The sequence below is a fragment of the Oncorhynchus tshawytscha genome, linkage group LG10, assembly GCF_018296145.1.
Source record: "Oncorhynchus tshawytscha isolate Ot180627B linkage group LG10, Otsh_v2.0, whole genome shotgun sequence".
NCBI lineage: Eukaryota > Metazoa > Chordata > Actinopteri > Salmoniformes > Salmonidae > Oncorhynchus > Oncorhynchus tshawytscha.
Window position 1 is genome coordinate 165,047 of NC_056438.1, and position 21,100 is coordinate 186,146.

Sequence of the window (21,100 nt, forward strand, 5' to 3'; positions counted from 1 at the left end):
AGCATTTGCCTAAATCCCACAGTTGAGGTCTGGTTGTTCTCCGAGTGATTTGCATAACCATCGAGAGAGAGGGATGGTCTAGTCCAGAATACCCCCATCTAGAGAGAGATGGTCTAGTCCAGAATACCCCCATCTAGAGAGAGATGGTCTAGTCCAGAATACCCCCATCTAGAGAGAGATGGTCTAGTCCAGAATACCCCCATCTAGAGAGAGATGGTCTAGTCCAGAATACCCCCTCTAGAGAGAGATGGTCAAGTCCAGAATTACCCCCTCTAGAGAGAGATGGTCAAGTCCAGAATACCCCCTCTAGAGAGAGATGGTCAAGTCCAGAATACCCCCTCTAGAGAGAGATGGTCAAGTCCAGAATACCCCCCTCTAGAGAGAGATGGTCAAGTCCAGAATACCCCCCTCTAGAGAGAGATGGTCAAGTCCAGAATACCCCCCTCTAGAGAGAGATGGTCTAGTCCAGATCAAATGAAATCAAGTGTTATTTATTCAGAACATTGAAGACATGGAATGCAACGCAATGTGCTTCACAGGAAAACAATATCAAACAGGCAAAGCCTCAATACAGGATTAAGATTGAATCCTACTACACCGGCTCCGACGCTCGTCTTATGTGGCAGGGCTTGCAAACTATTACCGACTACAAAGGGAAGCACAGCCGAGAGCTGCCCAGTGACACGAACCTACCAGACGAGCTAAATTACTTATCTGCTGGCTTTGAGGCAAGCAACACTGAGACATACATGAGAGCATCAGCTGTTCCGGACGATGGTGTGATCACGCTCTCCGTAGCCGATGTGAGTAAGTCCTTTAAACAGGTCAACATACACAAGGCTGCGGGGCCAGACGGATTACCAGGACTTGTGCTCCGGGCATGTGCTGACCAACTGGCAGGTGTCTTCACTGACATTTTCAACATGTCCCTGATTGAGTCTGTAATACCAAAATGTTTCAAGCAGACCACCATAGTCCCTGTGCCCAAGAACACAAAGGCAACCTGCCTAAATGACTACAGACCCGTAGCACTCACGTCCGTAGCTATGAAGTGCTTTGAAAGGCTGGTAATGGCTCACATCAACACCATTATCCCAGAAACCCTAGACCCACTCGAATTTGCATACCACTCAAACAGATCCACAGATGATGCAGTCTCTATTCCACTCCACACTGCCCTTTCCCACCTGGACAAAAGTAACACCTACATGAGAATACTATTCATTGACTACAGCTCAGCGTTCAACACCATAGTTCCCACAAAGCTCATCACTAAGCTAAGGACCCTGGGACTAAACACCTCCCTCTGTATACTACTCCCTTCACAGAACAGCGCGAACTGGCTCTAACCAGAATAGAAAGAGGAGTGGGAGGCCCCTGTTGCACAACTGAGCAAGAGGGACATGTACATTAGAGTGTCTAGTTTGAGAAACAGACACCTCACAAGTCCTCAACTGGCAGCTTCATTATTTTTTTTAATTTTTTTTTATTTCACCTTTATTTAACCAGGTAGGCTAGTTGAGAACAAGTTCTCATTTACAACTGCGACCTGGCCAAGATAAAGCATAGCAGTGTGAGCAGACAACACAGAGTTACACATGGAGTAAACAATTAACAAGTCAATAACACAGTAGAAAACAAAGGGGGAGTCTATATACAATGTACAATGTGTGCAAAAGGCATGAGGAGGTAGACGAAAAGTTACAATTTTGCAGATTAACACTGGAGTGATATATGATCAGATGGTCATGTACAGGTAGAGATATTGGTGTGCAAAAGAGCAGAAAAGTAAATAAATAAAAACAGTATGGGGATGAGGTAGGTGAAAATGGGTGGGCTATCTACCAATAGACTATGTACAGCTGCAGTGATCGGTTAGCTGCTCAGATAGCTGATGTTTGAAGTTGGTGAGGGAGATAAAAGTCTCCAACTTCAGCGATTTTTGCAATTCGTTCCAGTCACAGGCAGCAGAGTACTGGAACGAAAGGCGGCCAAATGAGGTGTTGGCTTTAGGGATGATCAGTGAGATACACCTGCTGGAGCGCGTGCTACGGATGGGTGTTGCCATCGTGACCAGTGAACTGAGATAAGGCGGAGCTTTACCTAGCATGGACTTGTAGATGACCTGGAGCCAGTGGGTCTGGCGACGAATATGTAGCGAGGGCCAGCCGACTAGAGCATACAAGTCGCAGTGGTGGGTGGTATAAGGTGCTTTAGTGACAAAACGGATGGCACTGTGATATACTGCATCCAGTTTGCTGAGTAGAGTGTTGGAAGCCATTTTGTAGATGACATCGCCGAAGTCGAGGATTGGTAGGATAGTCAGTTTTACTAGGGTAAGCTTGGCGGCGTGAGTGAAGGAGGCTTTGTTGCGGAATAGAAAGCCGACTCTTGATTTGATTTTTGATTGGAGGTGTTTGATATGAGTCTGGAAGGAGAGTTTGCAGTCTAGCCAGACACCTAGGTACTTATAGATGTCCACATATTCAAGGTCGGAACCATCCAGGGTGGTGATGCTAGTCGGGCATGCGGGTGCAGGCAGCGATCGGTTGAAAAGCATGCATTTGGTTTTACTAGCGTTTAAGAGGAGTTGGAGGCCACGGAAGGAGTGTTGTATGGCATTGAAGCTTGTTTGGAGGTTAGATAGCACAGTGTCCAATGACGGGCCGAAAGTATATAGAATGGTGTCGTCTGCGTAGAGGTGGATCAGGGAATCGCCCGCAGCAAGAGCAACATCATTGATATACACAGAGAAAAGAGTCGGCCTGAGAATTGAACCCTGTGGTACCCCCATAGAGACTGCCAGAGGACCGGACAGCATGCCCTCCGATTTGACACACTGAACTCTGTCTGCAAAGTAATTGGTGAACCAGGCAAGGCAGTCATCCGAAAAACCAAGGCTACTGAGTCTGCCGATGAGAATATGGTGATTGACAGAGTCGAAAGCCTTGGCAAGGTCGATGAAGACGGCTGCACAGTACTGTCTTTTATCGATGGCGGTTATGATATCGTTTAGTACCTTGAGTGTGGCTGAGGTGCACCCGTGACCGGCTCGGAAGCCAGATTGCACAGCGGAGAAGGTACGGTGGGATTCGAGATGGTCAGTGACCTGTTTGTTGACTTGGCTTTCGAAGACCTTAGATAGGCAGGGCAGGATTAAATAGTACCCGCAACGTCAACAGTGAAGAGGCGACTCCAGGATGCTGCCCTTCTAGGCAGAGTTCCTCTGTCCAGTCTCACCGTCAACAGTGAAGAGGTGACTCCAGGATGCTGGCCTTCTAGGCAGAGTTCCTCTGTCCAGTCTCACCGTCAACAGTGAAGAAGTGACTCCAGGATGCTGGCCTTCTAGGCAGAGTTCCTCTGTCCAGTCTCAACGTCAACAGTGAAGAGGTGACTCCAGGATGCTGCCCTTCTAGGCAGAGTTCCTCTGTCCAGTCTCAATGTCAACAGTGAAGAGGTGACTCCAGGATGCTGGCCTTCTAGGCAGAGTTCCTCTGTCCAGTCTCAATGTCAACAGTGAAGAGGTGACTCCAGGATGCTGGCCTTCTAGGCAGAGTTCCTCTGTCCAGTCTCAACGTCAACAGTGAAGAGGTGATTCCGGAATGCTGGCAGAATTCCTCTGTCTCTGTTCTTTTGCTCATCTTAATCTTTTATTTTTCTTGGCCAGTCTGATATGGCATTTTCTTGGCAACTCTGCCTAGAAGGGCGGCATCCCCAATTTCCATATGAACCCTGAAGATAAAACAGGTCACTGGCTGAAGTTCTGATTTTCTCTATTTTTGCATGTTTTTGATTGTCAATGTTATCAGATCTTCAACCAAAACACCAAATAAAATATTAGATAGAGGGAACAAAAAAATAAATAAATGTGTACCTGGTGGTGCCACTTCCCCCTTACCCTCAATAACTGGTGGTGCCACTTCCCTCTTACATTCAATAACTGGTGGTGCCACTTCCCCCTTACTTACACTCAATAACTGGTGGTGCCACTTCCCCTTACATTCAATAACTGGTGGTGCCACCTCCCCTTACATTCAATAACTGGTGGTGCCACTTCCCCTTACACTCAATAACTGGTGGTGCCACTTCCCCCTTACCCTCAATAACTGGTGGTGCCACTTCCCCTTACACTCAATAACTGGTGGTGCCACTTCCCCCTTACTCTCAATAACTGGTGGTGCCACTTCCCTCTTACACTCAATAACTGGTGGTGCCACTTCCCCCTTACACTCAATAACTGGTGGTGCCACTTCACCCTTACACTCAATAACTGGTGGTGCCACTTCCCCCTTACACTCAATAACTTGTGGTGCCACCTCCCCCTTACACTCAATAACTGGTGGTGCCACTTCCCCTTACACTCAATAACTGGTGGTGCCACTTCCCCCTTACACTCAATAACTGGTGGTGCCACTTCCCCCTTACACTCAATAACTGGTGGTGCCACTTCCCTTACCCTCAATAACTGGTGGTGCCACTTCCCCCTTACACTCAATAACTGGTGGTGCCACTTCCCCTTACACTCAATAACTGGTGGTGCCACTTCCCCCTTACTCTCAATAACTGGGGTGCCACTTTCCCCTTACTCTCAATAACTGGGGTGCCACTTTCCCCTTACTCTCAATAACTGGGGGTGCCACTTCCCCCTTACACTCAATAACTGGTGGTGCCACTTCCCCTTACTCTCAATAACTGGGGGTGCCACTTCCCCCTTACTCTCAATAACTGGTGGTGCCACTTCCTCCTTACACTCAATAACTGGTGGTGCCACTTCCCACTTACACTCAATAACTGGTGGTGCCATCTTTAGTTGCAATGAGTCCAACCAAACACTTCCTGTAGTTGTTGATCAGTCTCACATCACGGTGGAGGAATTTCACTTCCCTTCTCTCTGTAGGGTACACTCCTCTACTCCCCTTCTCTCTGTAGGGTATACTCCTCCACTCCCCTTCTCTCTGTAGGGTACACTCCTCCACTCCCCTTCTCTCTGTAGGGTGCTCTCTCCCCGTCATGGTGATTGTATAAAATCTCCAACAGGTTACATAACGCGTGTGTGTGTTCAGGGTGAGGCTGAGTGTGTGTATGTCTGAGTGTGTGTATGTGTGTGTCTGAGTGTGTGTGTGTTCAGGGTGAGGCTGAGAGGGTGAGTCAGGCTCTCTGTGTTGCATCAGAGTGCCAGAGATCAAAGCAAAGCACCCCTCTCTGAGCCTATAAATAAACCCTGGCTGTGTGTGTGTCTGAGTGTGTGTGTCTGAGTGTGTGTGTGTGTGTGTGTCTGAGTGTGTGTGTGTGTGTGTCTGAGTGTGTCTGAGTGTGTGTGTGTCTGTGTGTCTGAGTGTGTCTGAGTGTGTGTGTGTGTCTGAGTGTGTGTGTGTGTGTGTGTGTGTCTGAGTGTGTCGTTTGTGTGTGTCTGAGAGTGCGTTTGTGTGTGTCTGAGAGTGCGTGTGTGTGTGTCTGAGAGTGCGTGTGTGTGTGCGTGTGTGTGTGTGTGTGTGTGTGTGTGTGTCTGAGTCTGTGTGTGTGTGTGTCTGAGTCTGTGTGTGTGTGTGTCTGAGTCTGTGTGTGTGTGTGTGTGTCTGAGTGTGTCTGAGTGTGTGTGTGTCTGAGTGTGAGTGTGTCTGAGTGTGTGTGTGTGTCTGAGTGTGTGTGTGTGTCTGAGTGTGTGTGTGTGTGTGTGTGTGTCTGAGTGTGTGTGTGTCTGAGTGTGTGTGTGTGTCTGAGTGTGCGTTTGTGTGTGTCTGAGAGTGCGTGTGTGCGTGTCTGAGAGTGCGTGTGTGTGTGTCTGCGTGTGTGTGTGTGTGTCTGTGTGTGTGTGTGTGTGTGTGTGTGTGTGTGTCTGAGTCTGTGTGTGTGTGTGTCTGAGTCTGTGTGTGTGTGTGTGTCTGAGTGTGTCTGAGTGTGTGTGTGTCTGAGTGTGTGTGTGTCTGAGTGTGTGTGTGTGTGTGTCTGAGTGTGTGTGTGTCTGAGTGTGTGTGTGTCTGAGTGTGTGTGTGTCTGTGTGTGTGTGTGTCTGAGTGTGCGTTTGTGTGTGTCTGAGAGTGCGTGTGTGTGTGTCTGCGTGTGTGTGTGTGTTTGCGTGTGTGTGTGTGTGTCTGAGTCTGTGTGTGTGTGTGTCTGAGTCTGTGTGTGTCTGAGCCTGTGTGTGTGTGTGTGTGTGTGTGTGTGTGTGTGTGTGTGTGTGTGTGTGTGTGTGTGTGTGTGTGTGTGTGTGTGTGTGTGTGAGTGTGTGTGTGAGTGTGTGTGTGTGTGTGTCTGAGTGTGTGTGTGTGTGTGTGTCTGAGTGTGTGTGTGTGTCTGAGTGTGTGTGTGTCTGAGAGTGTGTGTGTGTCTGAGTGTGTGTGTGTGTCTGAGTGTGAGTGTGTCTGAGTGTGTCTGAGTGTGTGTGTGTGTCTGTGTCTGAGTGTGTGCCTGAGTGTGCGTGTGTCTGAGTGTGTGAGTGTGTCTAAGTGTGTGTTTGAGTGTGTGTATGTGTGTGTCTGAGTGTGTATGTGTGTGTCTGAGTGTGTGTGTGTGTGTCTGAGAGTCATATGCGTCCCATGGAACAGGCCTCAGCAGCAATCCCAGAATTCCTGTGCCAGTCATGTGACCCTAGAGTCTGTTATTTTTGCACATTCAGTTCGAAGGGGGTTATGGTTTATGTTGAGGTTAGGGTCTGAGCTAGGGGGTTAGAGGGTGTGTGTTGAGGTTAGTGTCTGAGCTAGGAGGTTACAGGGTGTGTGTTGAGGTTAGGGTCTGAGCTAGGTGTTTGTTCAGGAAACACAACCCTAACCCCCAGGCCTTTATCAACACTGTGTGTGTCTTTGTCTGTACTACTGTGTGTGTGGACTAACGCCTGCCTGTCCTCTTCAGGCATCTCCAACCCCAAACAGCCCAAGAATGAAGGCAAGAGTTTCACCTTCGACTACTCTTACTGGTCACACACTACGGTGAGATTCTCTCTCTCAGTGAGCCCAAGGACCCACAGTTTCTCTCTTCTTCATAGTAAATCTGGTAACTGTGTGTCCATGTTGTGTCCTGTCTCCCCAGGCGGAGGATGAGAGATTTGCCTCCCAGAGACAAGTCTATAAGGACATCGGAGAGGAAATGCTGCTTCATGCTTTTGAAGGATACAATGTCTGTATCTTCGCCTACGGACAGACCGGTTGGTTCACCCATCTAGCTGTACCGTAGATACTATACTGTAGATACTATACCGTAGATACTATACTGTAGATACTACTCATGATATATTGACCTGTCTATTGTAGATTCTACTCATGATATATTGACCTGTCTATTTATAGATACTACTCATGATATATTGAGATGTTGTTCTGCTGTTTATGTTGTTATTGTTACTCATGATATATTGAATGTTGTTCTGCTGATTGTTATGTTGTTATTGTTACTCATGATATATTGAATGTTGTTCTGCTGTTTGTTATATTGTTATTGTTACTCATGATATACTGAATGTTGTTCTGCTGTTTATGTTGTTATTGTTACTCATGATATACTGAATGTTGTTCTGCTGTTTGTTATATTGTTATTGTTACTCATGATATACTGAATGTTGTTCTGCTGTTTGTTATATTGTTATTGTTACTCATGATATACTGAATGTTGTTCTGCTGTTTATGTTGTTATTGTTACTCATGATATACTGAATGTTGTTCTGCTGTTTGTTATATTGTTATTGTTACTCATGATATACTGAATGTTGTTCTGCTGTTTATGTTGTTATTGTTACTCATGATATACTGAATGTTGTTCTGCTGTTTGTTATATTGTTATTGTTACTCATGATATATTGAATGTTGTTCTGCTGTTTGTTATGTTATTGTTACTCATGATATATTGAATGTTGTTCTGCTGTTTGTTATATTGTTATTGTTACTCATGATATATTGAATGTTGTTCTGCTGTTTGTTATATTGTTATTGTTACTCATGATATATTGAATGTTGTTCTGCTGTTTGTTATATTGTTATTGTTACTCATGATATATTGAATGTTGTTCTGCTGTTTGTTATATTGTTATTGTTACTCATGATATACTGAATGTTGTTCTGCTGTTTGTTGTTATTGTTACTCATGATATACTGAATGTTGTTCTGCTGTTTGTTATATTGTTATTGTTACTCATGATATACTGAATGTTGTTCTGCTGTTTATGTTGTTATTGTTACTCATGATATACTGAATGTTGTTCTGCTGTTTGTTATATTGTTATTGTTACTCATGATATACTGAATGTTGTTCTGCTGTTTATGTTGTTATTGTTACTCATGATATACTGAATGTTGTTCTGCTGTTTGTTATGTTATTGTTACTCATGATATACTGAATGTTGTTCTGCTGTTTGTTATATTGTTATTGTTACTCATGATATATTGAATGTTGTTCTGCTGTTTGTTATATTGTTATTGTTACTCATGATATATTGAATGTTGTTCTGCTGTTTGTTATATTGTTATTGTTACTCATGATATATTGAATGTTGTTCTGCTGTTTGTTATATTGTTATTGTTACTCATGATATATTGAATGTTGTTCTGCTGTTTGTTATATTGTTATTGTTACTCATGATATACTGAATGTTGTTCTGCTGTTTATGTTGTTATTGTTACTCATGATATACTGAATGTTGTTCTGCTGTTTGTTATATTGTTATTGTTACTCATGATATACTGAATGTTGTTCTGCTGTTTATGTTGTTATTGTTACTCATGATATACTGAATGTTGTTCTGCTGTTTGTTATATTGTTATTGTTACTCATGATATACTGAATGTTGTTCTGCTGTTTATGTTGTTATTGTTACTCATGATATACTGAATGTTGTTCTGCTGTTTGTTATGTTATTGTTACTCATGATATACTGAATGTTGTTCTGCTGTTTGTTATATTGTTATTGTTACTCATGATATATTGAATGTTGTTCTGCTGTTTGTTATATTGTTATTGTTACTCATGATATATTGAATGTTGTTCTGCTGTTTGTTATGTTATTGTTACTCATGATATATTGAATGTTGTTCTGCTGTTTATGTTGTTATTGTTACTCATGATATACTGAATGTTGTTCTGCTGTTTGTTATGTTATTGTTACTCATGATATATTGAATGTTGTTCTGCTGTTTGTTATATTGTTATTGTTACTCATGATATACTGAATGTTGTTCTGCTGTTTGTTATGTTTCCAGGAGCAGGGAAGAGTTACACCATGATGGGAAGACAGGAAGAGGGACAGGAGGGGATCATTCCCCAGGTAACTGACCCCTGACCTCTGACACCTCTATATCATCATTCTGATATACCTCATAGTCATGTTCATTTAAACAGCTAAACTGAACTGAATTTAACACTTTTATTGTAAATGATTTATATTGTTATCTTTCTCTCCCCATCCCCCTCTCGTCATCTCTCTCCCCATCACCCTCTCTCTCTGTCTCTCTCTCTCCATCTCCCTCCCCACCCCCCTCTCTCTCTCTCCATCTCTCTCCCTACCCGCTCTCTCTCTCCATCTCTCTCCCCTCCCCCCCCTCTCTCTCCATCTCTCTTCCTACCTGCTCTCTCTCTCTCCATCTCTCTCCCCATCCCCCCTCTCTCTCCATCTCTCTTCCTACCTGCTCTCTCTCTCCCCATCTCTCTCCCCATCCCCCTCTCTCTCCATCTCCCTCCCCACCCCCCTCTCTCTCTCTCCATCTCTCTCCCTACCCGCACTCTCTCTCCATCTCTCTCCCCACCCCCTCTCTCTCCATCTCTCTTCCTACCTGCTCTCTCTCTCCCCATCTCTCTCCCCATCCCCCCTCTCTCCATCTCTCTCCACCCCCTCTCTCGCTCCATCCCCCTCTCTCCATCTCTCTCCCCATCCCCCTCTCTCCATCTCTCTCCCCACCCCCTCTCTTCATCTCCCTCCCCACCCCCTCTCTCTCCATCCCCCACTCTCTCTCGCTCCATCTCTCTCCCCATCCCCCTCTCTCTCCATCTCTCTCCCCACCCCCTCTCTTCATCTCTCTCCCTACCCCCTCTCTCTCTCCATCTCCCTCCCCATCCCGCTCTCTCTCCAGCTGTGTGAGGATTTGTTTAAGAGGACAGTTGGAAACACAGATCCTGATCTCTCCTTCTCAGTGGAGGTATGTGGAGCCACACACACTTCTAGACTCCCTTCCTTCCTTCCTTTCCTTGGCCCTTTAGTGACCTTAACTTCTACCCTTCCACCCTTCACTAGTCTGTTCTCTATTACAGGTGTCCTACATGGAGATCTACTGTGAGAGGGTGCGTGACCTGTTGAACCCTAAGTCGAAGGGTACACTCCGTGTTAGGGAGCACCCTATAATGGGACCGTACGTTGAAGATCTGTCTAAACTGGCTGTGACCGGATACAATGACATTCAGGACCTAATGGACTGTGGAAACAAAGCTAGGTGAGGGAACGTGATGGGGGACAGGACATGGTGTGTAGGGAACGGGGTGGGGGACAGGACATGGTGTGTAGGGAACGGGGTGGGGGACAGGACATGGTGTGTAGGGAACGGGGTGGGGGTGGGGGACAGGACATGGTGTGTAGGGAACGGGGTGGGGGTGGGGGACAGGACATGGTGTGTAGGGAACGGTGTGGGGGGGGGGACAGGACATGGTGTGTAGGGAACGGTGTGGGGGTGGGGGACAGGACATGGTGTGTAGGGAACGGGGTGGGGGACAGGACATGGTGTGTAGGGAACGGTGTGGGGGGTGGGGGACAGGACATGGTGTGTAGGGAATGGTGTGGGGGACAGGACATGGTGTGTAGGGAACGGGGTAGGGACAGGACATGGTGTGTAGGGAACGGTGTAGGGGTGGGGGACAGGACATGGTGTGTAGGGAACGTTGTGGGGGACAGGACATGGTGTGTAGGGAACGGTGTGGGGGTGGGGACAGGACATGGTGTGTAGGGAACGGTGTGGGGGACAGGACATGGTGTGTAGGGAACGGGGTGGGGACAGGACATGGTGTGTAGGGAACGGGGGGGGACAGGACATGGTGTGTAGGGAACGGGGTAGGGACAGGACATGGTGTGTAGGGAACGGGGTGGGGACAGGACATGGTGTGTAGAGAACGGGGTGGGGACAGGACATGGTGTGTAGAGAACAGGGTGGGTGACAGGACATGGTGTGTAGGGAACGGGGTGGGGGTGGGGGACAGGACATGGTGTGTAGAGAACAGGGTGGGAACAGGACATGGTGTGTAGGGAACGGGGTGGGGGTGGGGGACAGGACATGGTGTGTAGAGAACGGGGTGGGAACAGGACATGGTGTGTAGGGAACGGGGTGGGGACAGGACATGGTGTGTAGGGAACGGGGTGGGGACAGGACATGGTGTGTAGGGAACGGGGTGGGGGACAGGACATGGTGTGTAGGGAACGGTGTGGGGGTGGGGGACAGGACATGGTGTGTAGAGAACGGGGTGGGGACAGGACATGGTGTGTAGGGAAGGGGGTGGGGGACAGGACATGGTGTGTAGAGAACGGTGTGGGGGACAGGACATGGTGTGTAGGGAACGGGGTGGGGGACAGGACATGGTGTGTAGGGAACGGTGTGGGGGACAGGACATGGTGTGTAGGGAACGGGGTGGGGGACAGGACATGGTGTGTAGGGAACGGTGTGGGGGTGGGGGACAGGACATGGTGTGTAGAGAACGGGGTGGGGACAGGACATGGTGTGTAGGGAAGGGGTGGGGGACAGGACATGGTGTGTAGAGAACGGTGTGGGGGACAGGACATGGTGTGTAGGGAACGGGGCGGGGGACAGGACATGGTGTGTAGGGAACGGTGTGGGGGACAGGACATGGTGTGTAGGGAACGGGGTGGGGGACAGGACATGGTGTGTAGGGAACGGTGTGGGGGTGGGGGACAGGACATGGTGTGTAGGGAACGGTGTGGGGGTGGGGGACAGGACATGGTGTGTAGGGAACGGGGTGGGGGACAGGACATGGTGTGTAGAGAACGGGGTGGGGACAGGACATGGTGTGTAGGGAACGGGGTGGGGACAGGACATGGTGTGTAGGGAACAGTGTGGGGGTGGGGGACAGGACATGGCATGTAGGGAACGGGGTGGGGGACAGGACATGGTGTGTAGAGAACGGGGTGGGGGTGGGGGCAGGACATGGCATGTAGGGAACGGGGTGGGGGACAGGACATGGTGTGTAGAGAACGGGGTGGGGGACAGGACATGGTGTGTAGAGAACGGGGTGGGGGACAGGACATGGTGTGTAGGGAACAGTGTGGGGGTGGGGGACAGGACATGGTGTGTAGGGAACAGTGTGGGGGTGGGGGACAGGACATGGTGTGTAGGGAACGGGGTGGGGGTGGGGGACAGGACATGGTGTGTAGGGAACGTTGTGGGGGACAGGACATGGTGTGTAGGGAACGGGGTGGGGACAGGATATGGTGTGTAGAGAACGGGGTGGGGGACAGGACATGGTGTGTAGAGAACGGGGTGGGGACAGGACATGGTGTGTAGATTGATCACTATTACCAATTCAGAGGCCTTGTGGTTAGAGGTTATGGGTTAGATTCCATTTTATGCCTCTCTGCTTGACACGCAACATTACAAGATAGATTCAGGAGATAGACTAGTGTCCTGTACATCAAGCTGTCTCACTACAGAAACAGGAGATAGACTAGTGTCCTGTCCTGTCCAGGGGGTGTCCTGTACATCAAGCTGTCTCACTACAGAAACAGGAGATAGACTAGTGTCCTGTCCTGTCCAGGGGGTGTCCTGTACATCAAGCTGTCTCACTACAGAAACAGGAGATAGACTAGTGTCCTGTCCTGTCCAGGGGTGTCCTGTACATCAAGCTGTCTCACTACAGAAACAGGAGATAGACTAGTGTCCTGTCCAGGGGTGTCCTGTACATCAAGCTGCCTCTCTACAGAAACAGGAGATAGACTAGTGTCCTGCCCAGGGGGTGTCCTGTACATCAAGCTGCCTCTCTACAGAAACAGGAGATAGACTAGTGTCCTGTCCAGGGGGTGTACTGATACATCAACCTGCCTCAGTACAGAAACAGGAACCATTCTGGCTCAGATCAGGCTACTATATATACTATACTATTACTACAGGAACCATTCTGGCTCAGATCAGGCTACTATATATACTATACTATTACTACAGGAACCATTCTGGCTCAGATCAGGCTACTATATATACTATACTATTACTACAGGAACCATTCTGGCTCAGATCAGGTGACTATATATACTATACTATTACTACAGGAACCATTATGGCTCAGATCAGGTTACTATATATACTATACTATTACTACAGGAACCATTCTGGCTCAGATCAGGTTACTATATATACTATACTGTTACTACAGAAACAGGAACCATTCTGGCTCAGATCAGGTGACTATATATACTATACTATTACTACAGGAACCATTCTGGCTCAGATCAGGTGACTATATATACTATACTATTACTACAGGAACCATTCTGGCTCAGATCAGGTTACTATATATACTATACTATTACTACAGGAACCATTCTGGCTCAGATCAGGTTACTATATATACTATACTGTTACTACAGGAACCATTCTGGCTCAGATCAGGTTACTATATATACTATACTGTTACTACAGAAACAGGAACCATTCTGGCTCAGATCAGGTGACTATATATACTATACTATTACTACAGGAACCATTCTGGCTCAGATCAGGTTACTATATATACTATACTATTACTACAGGAACCATTCTGGCTCAGATCAGGCTACTATATATACTATACTATTACTACAGGAACCATTCTGGCTCAGATCAGGTTACTATATATACTATACTATTACTACAGGAACCATTATGGCTCAGATCAGGTTACTATATATATACTATACTGTTACTACAGAAACAGGAACCATTCTGGCTCAGATCAGGTGACTATATATACTATACTATTACTACAGGAACCATTCTGGCTCAGATCAGGTTACTATATATACTATACTATTACTACAGGAACCATTCTGGCTCAGATCAGGTTACTATATATACTATACTATTACTACAGGAACCATTCTGGCTCAGATCAGGCTACTATATATACTATACTATTACTACAGGAACCATTCTGGCTCAGATCAGGTTACTATATATACTATACTATTACTACAGGAACCATTATGGCTCAGATCAGGTTACTATATATATACTATACTATTACTACAGGAACCATTCTGGCTCAGATCAGGTTACTATATATACTATACTGTTACTACAGAAACAGGAACCATTCTGGCTCAGATCAGGTGACTATATATACTATACTATTACTACAGGAACCATTCTGGCTCAGATCAGGTGACTATATATACTATACTATTACTACAGGAACCATTCTGGCTCAGATCAGGTTACTATATATACTATACTATTACTACAGGAACCATTCTGGCTCAGATCAGGTTACTATATATACTATACTGTTACTACAGGAACCATTCTGGCTCAGATCAGGTTACTATATATACTATACTGTTACTACAGAAACAGGAACCATTCTGGCTCAGATCAGGTGACTATATATACTATACTATTACTACAGGAACCATTCTGGCTCAGATCAGGTTACTATATATACTATACTATTACTACAGGAACCATTCTGGCTCAGATCAGGCTACTATATATACTATACTATTACTACAGGAACCATTCTGGCTCAGATCAGGTTACTATATATACTATACTATTACTACAGGAACCATTATGGCTCAGATCAGGTTACTATATATATACTATACTGTTACTACAGAAACAGGAACCATTCTGGCTCAGATCAGGTGACTATATATACTATACTATTACTACAGGAACCATTCTGGCTCAGATCAGGTTACTATATATACTATACTATTACTACAGGAACCATTATGGCTCAGATCAGGTTACTATATATATACTATACTATTACTACAGGAACCATTCTGGCTCAGATCAGGTTAATATATATACTATATTATTACTACAGGAACCATTATGGCTCAGATCAGGTTACTATATATACTATACTATTACTACACGAACCATTCTGGCTCAGATCAGGTTACTATATATACTATACTATTACTACAGGAACCATTCTGGCTCAGATCAGGTTACTATATATACTATACTGTTACTACAGAAACAGGAACCATTCTGGCTCAGATCAGGTGACTATATATACTATACTATTACTACAGGAACCATTATGGCTCAGATCAGGTTACTATATATACTATACTATTACTACAGGAACCATTCTGGCTCAGATCAGGTTACTATATAGACTATACTATTACTACAGGAACCATTCTGGCTCAGATCAGGTTACTATATAGACTATACTATTACTACAGGAACCATTCTGGCTCAGATCAGGTTACTATATATACTATACTATTACTACAGGAACCATTCTGGCTCAGATCAGGTTACTATATATACTATACTATTACTACAGGAACCATTCTGGCTCAGATCAGGTTACTATATATACTATACTATTACTACAGGAACCATTCTGGCTCAGATCAGGTTACTATATATACTATACTGTTACTACAGAAACAGGAACCATTCTGGCTCAGATCAGGTGACTATATATACTATACTATTACTACAGGAACCATTCTGGCTCAGATCAGGTTACTATATATACTATACTATTACTACAGGAACCATTCTGGCTCAGATCAGGTTACTATATATACTATACTATTACTACAGGAACCATTCTGGCTCAGATCAGGTTACTATATAGACTATACTATTACTACAGGAACCATTCTGGCTCAGATCAGGTTACTATATGGACTATACTATTACTACAGGAACCATTATGGCTCAGATCAGGTTACTATATATACTATACTATTACTACAGGAACCATTCTGGCTCAGATCAGGTTACTATATATACTATACTATTACTACAGGAACCATTCTGGCTCAGATCAGGTTACTATATATACTATACTATTACTACAGGAACCATTCTGGCTCAGATCAGGTTACTATATATACTATACTATTACTACAGGAACCATTCTGGCTCAGATCAGGTTACTATATATACTATACTATTACTACAGGAACCATTCTGGCTCAGATCAGGTTACTATATATACTATACTATTACTACAGGAACCATTCTGGCTCAGATCAGGTTACTATATATACTATACTATTACTACAGGAACCATTCTGGCTCAGATCAGGTTACTATATATACTATACTGTTACTACAGAAACAGGAACCATTCTGGCTCAGATCAGGTGACTATATATACTATACTATTACTACAGGAACCATTCTGGCTCAGATCAGGTGACTATATATACTATACTATTACTACAGGAACCATTCTGGCTCAGATCAGGTTACTATATATACTATACTATTACTACAGGAACCATTCTGGCTCAGATCAGGTTACTATATATACTATACTATTACTACAGGAATCAGATCAGGTTACCACTGTTTACAGAAACAGGAACCTGGCTCAGATCAGGTTACTATATATACTATACTGTTACTACAGAAACAGGAACCATTCTGGCTCAGATCAGGTGACTATATATACTATACTATTACTACAGGAACCATTCTGGCTCAGATCAGGTTACTATATATACTATACTATTACTACAGGAACCATTCTGGCTCAGAGATCAGGTTTCAGGTTACTATATATACTATACTGTTACTACAGAAACAGGAACCATTCTGGCTCAGATCAGGTGACTATATATACTATACTATTACTACAGGAACCATTCTGGCTCAGATCAGGTTACTATATATACTATACTATTACTACACAGGAACCATTCTGGCTCAGATCAGGTTACTATATATACTATACTATTACAACAGGAACCATTCTGGCTCAGATCAGGTTACTATATATACTATACTGTTACTACAGAAACAGGAACCATTCTGGCTCAGATCAGGTGACTATATATACTATACTATTACTACAGGAACCATTCTGGCTCAGATCAGGTTACTATATATACTATACTATTACTACAGGAACCATTCTGGCTCAGATCAGGTTACTATATAGACTATACTATTACTACAGGAACCATTCTGGCTCAGATCAGGTTACTATATCAGACTATACTATTACTACAGGAACCATTCTGGCTCAGATCAGGTTACTATATATACTATACTATTACTACAGGAACCATTCTGGCTCAGATCAGGTTACTATATATACTATACTATTACTACAGGAACCATTCTGGCTCAGATCAGGTTACTATATATACTATACTATTACTACAGGAACCATTCTGGCTCAGATCAGGTTACTATATATACTATACTGTTACTACAGAAACAGGAACCATTCTGGCTCAGATCAGGTGACTATATATACTATACTATTACTACAGGAACCATTCTGGCTCAGATCAGGTTACTATATATACTATACTATTACTACAGGAACCATTCTGGCTCAGATCAGGTTACTATATATACTATACTATTACTACAGGAACCATTCTGGCTCAGATCAGGTTACTATATATACTATACTATTACTACAGGAACCATTCTGGCTCAGATCAGGTTACTATATAGACTATACTATTACTACAGGAACCATTCTGGCTCAGATCAGGTTACTATATAGACTATACTATTACTACAGGAACCATTCTGGCTCAGATCAGGTTACTATATATACTATACTATTACTACAGGAACCATTCTGGCTCAGATCAGGTTACTATATATACTATACTATTACTACAGGAACCATTCTATTACTACAGGAACCATTCTGGCTCAGATCAGGTTACTATATATACTATACTATTACTACAGGAACCATTCTGGCTCAGATCAGGTTACTATATATACTATACTGTTACTACAGAAACAGGAACCATTCTGGCTCAGATCAGGTGACTATATATACTATACTATTACTACAGGAACCATTCTGGCTCAGATCAGGTTACTATATATACTATACTATTACTACAGGAACCATTCTGGCTCAGATCAGGTTACTATATATACTATACTATTACTACAGGAACCATTCTGGCTCAGATCAGGTTACTATATATACTATACTATTACTACAGGAACCATTATGGCTCAGATCAGGTTACTATATATACTATACTATTACTACAGGAACCATTCTGGCTCAGATCAGGTTACTATATATACTATACTATTACTACAGGAACCATTCTGGCTCAGATCAGGTTACTATATATACTATACTATTACTACAGGAACCATTCTGGCTCAGATCAGGTTACTATATATACTATACTATTACTACAGGAACCATTCTGGCTCAGATCAGGTTACTATATATACTATACTATTACTACAGGAACCATTATGGCTCAGATCAGGTTACTATATATACTATACTATTACTACAGGAACCATTCTGGCTCAGATCAGGTTACTATATATACTATACTGTTACTACAGAAACAGGAACCATTCTGGCTCAGATCAGGTGACTATATATACTATACTATTACTACAGGAACCATTCTGGCTCAGATCAGGTGACTATATATACTATACTATTACTACAGGAACCATTCTGGCTCAGATCAGGTTACTATATATACTATACTATTACTACAGGAACCATTCTGGCTCAGATCAGGTTACTATATATACTATACTGTTACTACAGGAACCATTCTGGCTCAGATCAGGTTACTATATATACTATACTGTTACTACAGAAACAGGAACCATTCTGGCTCAGATCAGGTGACTATATATACTATACTATTACTACAGGAACCATTCTGGCTCAGATCAGGTTACTATATATACTATACTATTACTACAGGAACCATTATGGCTCAGATCAGGTTACTATATATATACTATACTGTTACTACAGAAACAGGAACCATTCTGGCTCAGATCAGGTGACTATATATACTATACTATTACTACAGGAACCATTCTGGCTCAGATCAGGTTACTATATATACTATACTATTACTACAGGAACCATTCTGGCTCAGATCAGGTTACTATATATACTATACTATTACAACAGGAACCATTCTGGCTCAGATCAGGTTACTATATATACTATACTGTTACTACAGAAACAGGAACCATTCTGGCTCAGATCAGGTGACTATATATACTATACTATTACTACAGGAACCATTATGGCTCAGATCAGGTTACTATATATACTATACTATTACTACAGGAACCATTCTGGCTCAGATCAGGTTACTATATAGACTATACTATTACTACAGGAACCATTCTGGCTCAGATCAGGTTACTATATAGACTATACTATTACTACAGGAACCATTCTGGCTCAGATCAGGTTACTATATATACTATACTATTACTACAGGAACCATTCTGGCTCAGATCAGGTTACTATATATACTATACTATTACTACAGGAACCATTCTGGCTCAGATCAGGTTACTATATATACTATACTATTACTACAGGAACCATTCTGGCTCAGATCAGGTTACTATATATACTATACTGTTACTACAGAAACAGGAACCATTCTGGCTCAGATCAGGTGACTATATATACTATACTATTACTACAGGAACCATTCTGGCTCAGATCAGGTTACTATACTATTACTACAGGAACCATTCTGGCTATACTATATATACTATACTATTACTACAGGAACCATTCTGGCTCAGATCAGGTTACTATATATACTATACTATTACTACAGGAACCATTCTGGCTCAGATCAGGTTACTATATAGACTATACTATTACTACAGGAACCATTATGGCTCAGATCAGGTTACTATATATACTATACTATTACTACAGGAACCATTCTGGCTCAGATCAGGTTACTATATATACTATACTATTACTACAGGAACCATTCTGGCTCAGATCAGGTTACTATATATACTATATTATTACTACAGGAACCATTCTGGCCCAGATCAGGTTACTATATATACTATACTATTACTACAGGAACCATTCTGGCTCAGATCAGGTTACTATATATACTATACTATTACAACAGGAACCATTCTGGCTCAGATCAGGTTACTATATATACTATACTGTTACTACAGAAACAGGAACCATTCTGGCTCAGATCAGGTGACTATATATACTATACTATTACTACAGGAACCATTCTGGCTCAGATCAGGTTACTATATATACTATACTATTACTACAGGAACCATTCTGGCTCAGATCAGGTTACTATATAGACTATACTATTACTACAGGAACCATTCTGGCTCAGATCAGGTTACTATATAGACTATACTATTACTACAGGAACCATTCTGGCTCAGATCAGGTTACTATATATACTATACTATTACTACAGGAACCATTCTGGCTCAGATCAGGTTACTATATATACTATACTATTACTACAGGAACCATTCTGGCTCAGATCAGGTTACTATATATACTATACTATTACTACAGGAACCATTCTGGCTCAGATCAGGTTACTATATATACTATACTGTTACTACAGAAACAGGAACCATTCTGGCTCAGATCAGGTGACTATATATACTATACTATTACTACAGGAACCATTCTGGCTCAGATCAGGTTACTATATATACTATACTATTACTACAGGAACCATTCTGGCTCAGATCAGGTTACTATATATACTATACTATTACTACAGGAACCATTCTGGCTCAGATCAGGTTACTATATAGACTATACTATTACTACAGGAACCATTCTGGCTCAGATCAGGTTACTATATGGACTATACTATTACTACAGGAACCATTATGGCTCAGATCAGGTTACTATATATACTATACTATTACTACAGGAACCATTCTGGCTCAGATCAGGTTACTATATAGACTATACTATTACTACAGGAACCATTATGGCTCAGATCAGGTTACTATATATACTATACTATTACTACAGGAACCATTCTGGCTCAGATCAGGTTACTATATATACTATACTATTACTACAGGAACCATTCTGGCTCAGATCAGGCTACTATATATACTATACTATTACTACAGGAACCATTCTGGCTCAGATCAGGTTACTATATATA

The 21,100-nt window shown here is 43.2% G+C and overlaps 1 protein-coding gene across 1 annotated transcript in view; it reads left to right on the plus strand.

The window, feature by feature from the left end:
* kif1c (kinesin family member 1C) overlaps positions 1–21,100 on the plus strand; it is a 95,419-nt gene that overhangs the window by 20,491 nt on the left and 53,828 nt on the right. Inside the window, exons 3-7 of the mRNA XM_042327953.1 lie at positions 6,850–6,926; positions 7,027–7,141; positions 9,186–9,250; positions 10,053–10,118; positions 10,231–10,409. Coding sequence (XP_042183887.1) covers positions 6,850–6,926; positions 7,027–7,141; positions 9,186–9,250; positions 10,053–10,118; positions 10,231–10,409 — 502 coding nt within the window. The remainder of the gene's footprint in view (positions 1–6,849; positions 6,927–7,026; positions 7,142–9,185; positions 9,251–10,052; positions 10,119–10,230; positions 10,410–21,100) is intronic.